The 11,728-nt window shown below is 47.6% G+C and overlaps 1 protein-coding gene across 5 annotated transcripts in view; it reads right to left on the bottom strand.

Moving 5' to 3' along the window:
- Positions 1–11,728, bottom strand: part of ARMC9 (armadillo repeat containing 9) — a 142,458-nt gene that overhangs the window by 97,969 nt on the left and 32,761 nt on the right. For all 5 annotated transcript variants that reach the window (XM_084779167.1, XM_084779168.1, XM_084779166.1 and 2 more), the window contains exons 10-12: positions 7,589–7,623; positions 4,511–4,622; positions 2,220–2,312 (exon numbers count right to left, since the gene is read on the bottom strand). In XM_084779167.1, coding sequence (XP_084635293.1) covers positions 2,220–2,312; positions 4,511–4,622; positions 7,589–7,623 — 240 coding nt within the window. The remainder of the gene's footprint in view (positions 1–2,219; positions 2,313–4,510; positions 4,623–7,588; positions 7,624–11,728) is intronic.

Raw genomic sequence — 11,728 nt, 5'->3', positions numbered from 1 at the left:
CACGCCCAGCTGCCTGCCTTCTTTTTAACAAGGGTACTAGGAATCCACGCTTCTGTTGCACTTTACCAACAGAGCCATCTCAACTTCGTTTGTTCTAAAAAAAATTTTTGACCGGTAAAAATATAGTATTTTCTTACAGGAAACACTGTTGCCTAGTTTAGGATCTTATTCCAAACCTCACACAATGTGTGGGGTTTAGTTCTAATTGTCAACTTGACACAATCTGAGTGAACCACCTGGGAAGAGCTTCAGTGAGCAGCTGTCTAGATCAGGTTGGCCAGCGGGCATGTCTGGGGGATCATCTTCACTGATATGGAAAGAGCCATTTTAATTGTGGCAGGCCCAGTTCCTGCACAGGAGCTCCCGGGCTGTTTGACAGCGAGGAGCAGAGCTGAGCACAAGCATGCATCCATTTCTCTCTGCCTGACCATTGATGCAACTAGGTGCTGCACATGGCTGCTGCCTTGATTTGCTGCCAAAGATGCCTGTGAGCTAACACCAGGTCTTTCTCCCACAAGCTGCTTTTGTCACAGTATTTATCACAGCAGCAGAAATGAAACTAGGCTAGGCCATTAGACTTCAACTCAGCCTCTGTTCTGTCGCTGCAAAAGAGAGATTATAATGCCCGCATTTCAAGGGGGTGTAAGGACCAACCAAGATCTCCTATGGAAAACAGAATGTTCTGCACATAGTAAGTAGGTGCAGTGTGATATCAAATTTCTTCTGTTTTTCCCTGGTGGGAGTTACACTGGCTTCTCAAGTTCTACTTACATTACTCTTAATATTTGGCTTTAAAGTAGATAAGACAGCCTGGGATACACCATTTCCTGTGTGCAAATCTGGGCATGACTGTCAACTATCACCTATCTTCCCCCAATACATTTGGTTACTTAGTATTTACAAGAAAGAGCTGGGCTCAGTGGCGCACACCTTTAATCCCAGCACTCAGGAGGCAGAGGCAGGGGCATCTCTGTGAGTTTGAGGCCAGCCTGGTCTACAAAGAGAGTCCAGGATAGCCAAGGCTACACAGAAAAATATTGTCTTGAAAAACAAAAACCAAAAACAAGACAAAAAAAAAAACCTTACAAGAGAAAACAGAGTCATGTCATTTCTGTTGAATGTGTCCTTTGAGCTTTGTGAACTGAAGTTCTCAAAAGAAGCCATTTATCCAAAAGCTTCCAGGCTGCTTGACTTTTGCTGACTGCAGCTTTACACACAATGGACAGCATCCTGTAGACCACGTTTTGTTGTTTTATTGTTTTTGTTTTTTGAGACAGGGTTTCTCTTTGTAACAGACCTGGCTGTCCTGGACTCACTTTGTAGACCAAGCTGGCCTCGACCTGCCTCTGCTTCCTGAGTGCTGGGATTAAAGGTGTGCATCACCACACCCGGTTTGTATACCACATTTTAAAACAGAACAAGACTGGTGTGGCCAGCCCAGGCTCGTGTCTCATTTGGACAAACAGAGCCTGTGCTGATGACGCCCCACTCCTGCTGTTGTATCTTGCAATGTGGATCTCCATGGCCCATCTTTTCACCCCACAGAAGTGTCCTCCTAAGATCGACTCCTATGGACTAGAAAAACAGACCAGGTGACTTAAAAGCCAAAATACAAAGCTAGGCCTCATGGTGCGCTGTCCAGGGTCGCAGCTAAACTGGAGACTTAGATGCGAGAATGCCAGGAGCCCTGAGTTTGGTCCCCAGCACCACATAAACCAGGCACGGCACAAGCCTCTAAGCCAGGAGGTTGCAGATGCAGGAATACCAGAAGTTGAAGGTCATCTTCAGCTACACAGTAAAACTGAAGCCAGCCTGAACCCCTAACACAATCATAGCCCCGAAACAAGACAACTAAACAAATAACATAATGGACTTGAAGGAATTACACTCTTCAGTGGCTACAGAGATTGTAACACTTTGACAAAAACCACCATTGCAACACAATGAGTGTGCACTCGAAAACTGGAGCACAATTCAAGTGGGAAGAGGGGAATATGGAAACTAACAGAAAGAGCTGCAGAGAGCATCGGGCCATTTGGCTTGTTTGGGAAGCTTCTCCAGAACTGAAGAGTCTGTCCAGGGGTCAACACATACCCTAAGCAGCTGATTAGCAAATACCGTGTAAGGTCAGCACACTGACAGCGGTCTTGAGAAACCAAAGCCTCACTTCTGCTAAGGTCCTTCCCTACCACAGAAAGCCCTGGCTGCCTCTTACCAACCTGGTTGTGGCTGTGACAATCCAAGAGGTCATTGCTGATGTAGGCTTGCAGGACAGTCTCCCTCTGCTCTCCAGGATGGGATGTGGTCAAGCGCTGCAAAGAAAAACCAAAGTAACAAATGCCTACAGAGGAAGATCTAGGTCCTGAAAGGTGAGCAGATGGTCAGCCAGCAGGGCAGGTGGTGTGTGTGTGTGTGTGTGTGTGTGTGTGTGTGTGTGTGTGTGTGTGTGTGTGTGTGTGTGCAGAGAGAGACAGGGACAGAGACAGAGAGACAGAGACAGAGAGATGGAGGGAGAGAAAGAACATGTGTGTGTGCGTGAGCATGCAGTGTGGTCTAGCTTAGAGAGCAGGACTCAGGCTACCTGTAGGAAGCTGTCAATGACCCTAACCTGTGGGAGCTGATAAGCAATGCAGTAGGAAGACAGATGGGGGAGAGGTTGACTGGCTGGTTGGAATTTGGGAAGCCATAAATCTGTAATGTTGCCATATGAATTTGTGTAATATCCACAAGGGAAGAAGGCGTTTTGGTGGAAAGTATGTGTGACATACAGGTGTGTATGGTTGTATGTGGGTCTGTGTTAGGACAGGAGAAAGCTTGCTTTTCTGAGGAAAATAAGCACCATGAGGCTCAGAGTCTGCTTCTGCCTGATGACAACATGGTGTGCTTGGAACATCCGTTTGCAGCGTGGACAAAGGCCAGGCCAGAGCCACCAGACACAACAGACAGGAGGAAGGAGAGGCCTTCAGAGGAGGGGGGAGCTTCTAGCTGGCCAGACCACCACCCAAGAGTGGACTGCTAAAGGACTGTGCCAACAACGTCACGTGGGGGAATTACTATGGAGCCATGAGGCTTGGGCACTGAGAGGGACACTGGCAAAGCCACTAGACACCTGCACGCCGTTCCTGACTATCTGGAGAAAGTGCATTTTTCTCTGTAAAGGGAGGCCCTGTCTCACAGAAGGCCCTGGGAGTGTTATGGATGGAGCCAGTGCTGGGTGGCAAACTCAGGCAAGCCAGTGAGTGTGCTAACATGAGCAGACACGAGCAAGGCAGGGTTGGGGCAGCCCTTGCTGATCACTCATGTTGCCCACCCACCCTGGTCAACAGGCCCCTAAAGACCAGAGCAGGGACCACAGGTTCTCCCCTGGGACACCGGGTATTCCTCATAGTTCCCAATGAGGCACAGTCCAGAATACAGCACCAGTGAGGACTGTTTCTACTCAAAGGTGGTGAAGCTGTTCAAATAATTCTTTTTTTTGTTTGTTTGTTTTGTTTTTCCAGATAGGGTTTCTCTGTGTAGCCTTGGCTGCCTTGGACTTACTTTATAGACCAGGCTGGCCTCGAACTCACAATGATCTGCCTGCCTCTGCCTCCCAAATGCTAGGACTAAAGGCATGCGCCACCACGCCCAGCCTGCTCAAAGAATTCTGATCCTGGTGTTCTCTGAAATACAGAGGTCCACAAAAGAGCTCGATACTACACTAGGGTGAGTAAGAACTGATTGTCTGGTAAAAGGCTCTGGTGAGTAATTCTTAGAGTGTCTGTTGTCTGGAAAACAGCTCTTGTTCTTATGCTAACATGCCATTTATTTATTTTACAGGGAATAATAAATATTTAAGTTTTCTGTTTGAATTTTCTAATACTGTAAGTACCATTAAAATGAAAATTTATATAAACAAAACTCTTTGGGGTCCTCACAAAAATAATTTTTGAGAATGTAGAGGGGTCTGGAATGTCTGAAAACCAAACCAGGCTGCAACTGGTGAATCTAGACTGAGAAGGAATAGGAATCAGATGAGGCCTGTGTTTGTCCTGAGGCCTACCCAGTGTGGCTACGGCCAGTGCTTGTACCCAGGACTCTCAGGAGTTGTAACTAGCTGGGCTTGGCTACACAGTCTAACTAACATGTGGGCCCCAGGATGAACGTAGCATGTGCCCTCGAAGGCAGGGACAGCACCATGTGACACATGAACCAATGCTACCTGATACTAGTGCAGGTGTTTAGAATAAGACCAGGGCCTATTTCAGGTGCTGATTTTTCTTGCTGTGGGGTGAGGCCTCACTATGTAGCCCTGGCTGGTCTAGATCCTACTGTGTAGACCAGGCTATCCCTGAACTTACAGAACCTCTATCTACCTCTGCCCTCTGTGAACTGGAGTTAAAGGCAGCAGGAAGGGACTTTTAACAGAGGGGTTGCGAGATACCAGCCAAGTTACCAGGGAGCCAGCCAAGAAAAGCAGTGCTGCAGCCTTCTGGTTTTCTGTCTGTAACTCTACGGGGAAGGTACCTACCCAGCGCAGGGCCTGCAACAAGAAGGCTTTCAAGCGGTCGCTCCCCCAAATCAAATCCTTCTTCAGTTTCTCATAATCCAGGGAGGGCAATAACGGGACGTCCTTCGCCTTCCTGCTCAGCATTGTGCGTTCAAAGAGGAGGAGAAGGGCAAAGGTCATCATCGCGGCTCCTGAGTGCCGGGATACCTGCCTAGGCTGAGGGCTGAGCCACCCACCTGTGGCTCCCAGACCAGACTGGAGCCTTCCACCCAGAATACCAGTGTCCAGGCCACCCCCCAACCTCAGCCAGCTCAGCCCAGCCTGTAATGCTGGATGGATTTTTATGTAATCTAAATTTAATTCTTCTTGGATTTCAATGATATGCAAATTTTCTATAATAAGCATGAATTACTCACATAATAAGAAAAAAATTACACACTAGGTTTTGTTTTAGTTTCTGTGTTCAAACAGGGTCTCACTGTGTGGCCCAGGCTGACCGTCCCACCCTAGTCTCCCAAGAGCAGTGATTACAGGCTGTGTCACATAAATCCAACTCCCCAAACCCACGCTGACTTTTTGACTTGGCTAACTGCACAGGGCTTGTGTAAAATTTTAACACTGGGAACTCTTGGAGGGGACTGGAGACATGGCTCAGCAGTTAGGGTACCTGCTGCCCTTGCAGAGGACCCAGGCTCCAGTCTCAGCACCAACATGGTGACTCATCCGTAACGCCAATTTCAGGGGACCCTGTAGCAGGAACTCTAGTAGAATCATTGTATCTAGAGTGAGCATTCGAGGGAAACGGCTGTTTTCTAGAAGTACTTTGACCTTGAAGAAATTGCTGTAGAGAACAGGGATTGTTTTCTACTACCCATAGAGCTGTGTTCTGAAGGAGCTTTACAACCTTTTCATGGCTTTGGTCACAAGCTGGTCCTGGTACACCTGCAAAGTCTTGCACTGCTCAGTACAGCACACAGCACACAATAAGGACTAAATCTGCAGGGATGTGAAGGACTAAATCTGAGGGACTTTGGTACGAGAAACTTGTTTTATCCAAAAAAAAACAACTTTATGTAACGATCGCTAAATATGCCTTTGCCAGGTGCTGTGGTTCTGTGCGCAGGCTGGACCCCCTGCTGCCTCAGAGCTGGTTACATTCTGGGGCGCTGTTCCTTCTTTGCAGCAGAACACAGAACATGGACAGGACTCAATACCCTCTTCTGGAGACATAAGGCACCACTGCATGCATGTGTATACACAGGTAAGCTGGAACACACACACACACACACACACACACACACACACACACACACACACACACACACACGGGGGGGGGGGGGAGAGAAAAGGGACACAGAGGGAGATGCATTTTCAAAAGAATTTTTTAAATTAAAAAATTATTTATTTTATTTATTATATATGAGTGCTTAATCTGCAGAGGAGGGCATCAGATAACATTATAGACGGTTGTGAGCCACCATGTGGTTGTTGAGAATTGAAGTCAGGACCTCTGGAAGAGCAGGCGGCATCCTTAACCACTGAGCCATCTCTCCAGCCCTCTTCAAAAGAATTTTTGAATAGTGTTTTGTTTTTTAATTTCAAGATTATTACAACAAGCTGGGTATGGCAGCTAATATTTACAACTTTAAAACTTGGAGGCTGAGGCAGTAGGTTTACTGAAAGTGGGAGGCCCGTCTGGACTATACTGTAAGTTCCAGGCCAGCCTAGGCTATCCAATTAAAAAAATACCAATTTTAAAATTTAAAGTGTAAACAGGCCCTTGCTCTCAAGAAAATTACTGCAATTGCAAAGCCCAGTCTGGCTCTGTTCTAGAGCTGGGCACCCTCTAGAGGGAAGGGAGGAGAACAGCTCTATGTGGCATGTGCACACTGGCTAGGGAGGGCCTGACGACTCACAAGGAGTATTACCAGGGGGCCCAGTATTTTTCCACTGGCCAAAAAATTAGGCCATGCCTCCTCTTATGTCCTCTTAACATTTGCCCCCAAACCACCCCTTGTTTTCTATAGGTGACCCCACCTTTATGTCAACTAAGGATGCTACCGAACAAGCAAAGAATGCTTCGACTGCTATCCAGCAGTGTACTGGTCCAGTCCCCACGTCACCTGTGCTCTTTCTCAGAATAACCCTGCAGCACAGTCACTGCCATTCCTCTCACTTTACGGGTAAAGAAGCTGAGGCACACAGGTGCAGGAACCCCGGTCCAAGAACCACCCTGGGGACAGAGGTGGGACTTGAACCAGGCTATGCACGCTGTGGGAATCACACTATACTGCCAGTGAGTGGCAGCTGAGAACACTGTGCCAAGACCATGGGAGACTCAGGCAGGGGAGCAGGCAGGCCATGGCTGTCTCTGGTTCTGAGTCATCTCACACCACACGCTGGCTCAGAGGTTAACCAGAACCTACCTGTTCTAGTCCAAGTTCAAGCTTTTTACTTCCTCGCTGCTGCAGCACAGAGCTGATGAGGTACAAGTGTCACATACTTCTGTGGTGACAGCCTATCTTATCTGAACAGGCAAGCTTGGGGACAGGAAAGGCTATCCTGAGGATTTGTTCCTCACAGTGTGAGCCAGCAGGAGACACAGGACTTAAGACACTGCACTGTCTGTCGACTACGGAATGATGTGGTAGAATTCATTTCTAGAGAATACCACAGGAATAAGTCCACAGTTTTTGTTTTTTGTTTTTCTATTTCAGGCTATTGTGCAGGAACCAATGTTAAAAGATAATTCTAGTGTAGTATAATTTATAATCATTGGTATTTTCTTTCATACCCACATGTAGTTGAGTGTTTAGTAAAGCTATCCTGAATTCAGTTTTACAGAGAGCTAAGAATAGGGAGATGGAGAGGCGACTCCATGGTTAAGGCCATTCATTGGCTGCTTTTCCAGGTTGGTTCCCAGCCTCCACATGGTGTCTCTAGTTCCAGGGTAGCCAACGCCCTCTTCTGGCCTCTGCAGGCACCAGGCATGCAGGTCATGTACAGACATCATACTAGCAAAACACTCATACACATAAAACGAAAGCAAATACAATTTTAGAACAGAAGGAATAAAAACTCCTAAGAAGGATTACTTACTCAGGGACCAAGGAGGCTCGTAACATGGTTGAGGCCTGAGGGGAGGACAGAAGCAAACAGATCCTGTTAAACACCGACAGCAACGCATCAACCTGAGCCCCTTCTAACAGCACATAAGCAGCCATTTGCAAAGTGTTCTGTGTCCTCCAAAGGCATCTATAATCTTAAAGCCAGCACAAGCTTCTGAAAAGGAACTCATCACCATGCCTAAGCCAAGCAACTGCCCATGACCTACTGAGGCTCTCGTGTCACACTCCATGACAATAGTGGGATCTCCCATCCCGACTTGGAGCTAGCCAATCATAGGCACCATGAAGAACAAAAGCAGTGTCAATTTTCACACATTCTTTTTCCCCTAGTAAGATATTTCTCTTTAAGCACAAAGTAATGTCATTTTGTGCCAAGCCAAATACTCTACTTCACAGGTAAAGAAAAAAATGTATAATTCCCTTCACCTCACCCCTTCCTCTGTGCGGAGGCCAGCTCATCACTCACTGCCTTTATGAACAGTCACACTGCCCCATGGAGCTCCTATGCAGTATGCATGTATACATCATCTTTTTTTGTTACTATGGGCATTGCTGCATGAGATATGAGTAATATAGAGGAATAAACAAATGCAACATGAGGCATGTATCTGACAACACAAACCAAATATAAAAGAAAATTGAAACATTAAGAAATTTGAGTAAAGCCGGGCGGTAGTAGCGCATGCCTTTAATCCCAGCACTTGGGAGGCAGAGGCAGGCGGATCTCTGTGAGTTCAAGGGCAGCCTGGTTTACAAAGTGAGTCCAGGACAGCCAAGGCTACACAGAGAAACCCTGTCTCGAAAAACAAAACAAAACAAAAACAAAAACAAAAAACCAAAAGAAAGAAAGAAAGAAAAGAAATTTGAGTAAAGCCAGGTGGTGGTGGTATATGCCTTTAATCCCAGAGGCAGGTGGATCGCTGAGTTCCAGAACAACCTGGTCTACAGAGTGAGTCCAGGACAGCCAGTGCTATGCTGAGAAACCTTGTCTCGAAAAACAAAAAGAAAAACAAAATTTGAGTATGTGCTGAACTGGTAGTGGAAGATTCCTAATGATTCAATTTGTTTGTGGGTTTTGTTTATTTCTTAAATCTCTCTGTTGGGTGTGAATATTTTATTTATTGGTGAGACAGTTAAAAGGACTAGGGGACAAGAGCGTGGGCGTAGCTAAATGGGACTGCGTTTGCCTAGCACCCTCAGTTTGCAAAGAAAAGAGCAGGGCAGAATAAAACGGATCTGTAGAGAGGCAAATTAAGCAGAGGAAAGAAAGGAGCCAAGTCTTTCAAATGTCTCCAATTCCTGAAGCCAGCAGGGGACATAGAGACTCTGTCCTTTGGGGGGTTTTGAAAATATGTCACGCTCCTGTCCCAACACTGGGCATTTAGAGACACCTCATCAGTGCCTGATGGATGAATAAAGACTGACTGGAGAGAGTTACTGCAGAGCCCCCACTGATGCTAAGCTCTGGTCTTGCCAGTGACCCTGGAACTGACAGCTTCCCTCTGCTGTCTGTCTACAGACCACAGATCCCACATTCAAGCTCCGTTTCTCTTTTGTTTGTTTGTTTGTTTGTTTGTTTCCAAGACAGGGTTTCTCTGTGTAGCTCTGGCTGTCCTGGAACTTGCTCTATAGACCAGGCTAGCCTCAAACTCAGAGCTCTATCTACCTCTGCCTCTGGAGTTGAGTGCTGGGATTAAAGGTGTGTGCCGCCACTGCCCGGCCATGCCTCACTTCTAAATGCCTCATGAGTATGTTTTCCTAGTTTTTCAGCGCAAGTGCCGGGCAAGCAGGCTACACCCCGTTATCCTCCCAGCGGTTCTACTCCTTGGCTGTTTTGACTGGATAAATGACCTCCTCCTATTAACAGCTTACTAACTAAGCAGGCCAGAAGGAGCCTGAGACGCCTAACACATCACCTCACACAAGAAGGAGCTGTGCTCTGCTCTCGCCCTTTCCTTCTCACAGCTCCCGAACTCCCCTCTTCTCAGGCACAACTAAACTCTCTCCAACATCTGCACTGTGTGTAGCACATGTTCCCTTCCCCAGCACAATGGTTCTCAGCCTTTCTGAGGCTGTGGCCCTTTAATACAGTCGCTCATGCTGTGCTCACTGAAGGGACTCCAGGCGCAGCCCCCCACCCAGGTTCCCTCGGCCTTTCTGAAAACCCTTAGGTTGCATTCCTAAAGCGAGCCACCTAGGTCTGTTCCCCTATTTGACTACTTCCTCCTCGGAGGCTGACTACTAAGATCCAGCTTCGAAGTATTGAAGTCCAGCAATCAAAACCCGCCTTTGGCTCGCCTAATTAACATGCACAATTGAAATCAAACGTCTCATCCTAACACAGGGTTTCCCCTGTACCTTTATAAACTGCCATTTTCCTGGGTTCATGTCTGTCTCCTCACTATCCAGAAACAGCCCCTCGGCCCCCTCGGGTACAAACATCACCCCCTCCTTGTTCCTTCCTGCCTCTCCCTTGTCCCCTGTCTCCTGTCTTTGTCCCTTATTCCTGCCCTTTGTCCCTCTGGGGCAAATAAATCTCCTTTGTGCTGAGACGTTGGTCTTGGGGTTCCCTAAGCTGATACTGGTTCCTACAGTGACCCCCAGCCATAAGTTTATTTCATTACTACTTCAGAACTGTAATTTTGCTACTGTAATGAATTATAACGCAGACATCTGATATACAGGAGATCTAACGTGCGACCCACACATCGAGAACTGTGCTAGAGGTTCCCACCTGGGAGTGAGTTTGCTTCCAGACAACACTGGGTGGTATCTGGAGATACAGTTGGTAGTTGCAACTCTGTTCTATACAAGGACTTATGTGATTTTCTGGGTTGTTTTTGCTTTGTTTTTGCAACTGATTCTCACATAGCCCAGGCTGGACTCAAACTTACCATGTAAACAAGAACGACTTCAAACTTTTGATTCTCCTGCCTCACCTCCTGGAGTCCTGGGACTTGAGGTATCCACCTGCATACCTGGTTTTATATGGTGCTGGGATCAAACCCAAGGCTTCAGGCATGCTAAGCATGAATGCACTACCACCTGGGGCACATCCCTAGTGTCACGCCCTCACTGGCTTGTTAATCATCTTTCTGGTGGCCAACTACCAGTCCAGCACATAGCAGACAATCCGTCAAATGTCTTCTCACATTAACTGAATGACTCAAGACTTGACATTCTATCCACAAAACACAGGCTCTGCCCACCTAGAAAGACCAGTGAGAGCACGTGGGTGGGGACCCCAGTGAGGACGGAACAGGTCCGCATTCTTCCCGGCTGTCTGTGCCAAGCTCTGCCCTCTGCTGGTGCTGGTGGAGTGGAGCACCAGCCCCCTCCCCCCGCTGGCTGGCCCCCACAGGACGCCCGGGATTGGCCCTTTCCAGGTGGGGGGACTTCAACGCGGCTCTACTTCTTCCCTCAATCAAAGGTTTGGCTTTGTTTGGTTTGGGGACAGGATCTCATGTAGCCCAGGCTAGCTTCAAAGTCACTATTTAACTGAGAATGACGTTGAGTTTCTGGCTCTCCTGGAGACTGGGACTAAATCCAAGGCTCCCCGCCTGCTAGGCATTCATCCCGCCAGCTGAGCCACACCCAAGGCGCGGCAGTGCTGGTCATCCCACAAACACCTGGGAGGCTGTTCTCAGCTGGATCCCTAAACTGTCCACTGCAGGCTCTCAAGCCAGCTAACACCACAGCTACTGCTGCCTGCATTTGCATCACTGCTCCACAGCTGTGGGCACAAACAGAGATCTGCCTGCCTCTGCCTTCCAAGTGCTGGGATTTAAAGGTGTGCACTACTACCATCCCACCAATTAAGTGAAAAAACATCAAGTAACTTTTTTTGGGGGGGGGGGGAGGTTAGCCTTGGCTACCTTGGCCTGGCTTTGTAGACCAATCTGGCCTCACAGTTGAACTCAGAGTTCCACCTGCCTCTGCCTCTGGAGTGCTGGGACTAAAGGTGTGCGCCACCACTGCCCAGCTCTATCAGTGCTCTGCCTGCGTGTATGCCTGCATGCGCCACCACTGCCTAGCTCTACCTGTGGGTTGATTATTTATTTATTTATTTATCTATCTATCTATTTATTTATTTATTATGTATCAGTGTTCT

This window comes from Acomys minous (genome assembly GCF_964271855.1).
Source record: "Acomys minous genome assembly, chromosome: 4".
Lineage (NCBI taxonomy): Eukaryota > Metazoa > Chordata > Mammalia > Rodentia > Muridae > Acomys > Acomys minous.
Note: the sequence above shows the minus strand (reverse complement) of the source record. Positions and strands in the feature narration are given on the sequence as shown.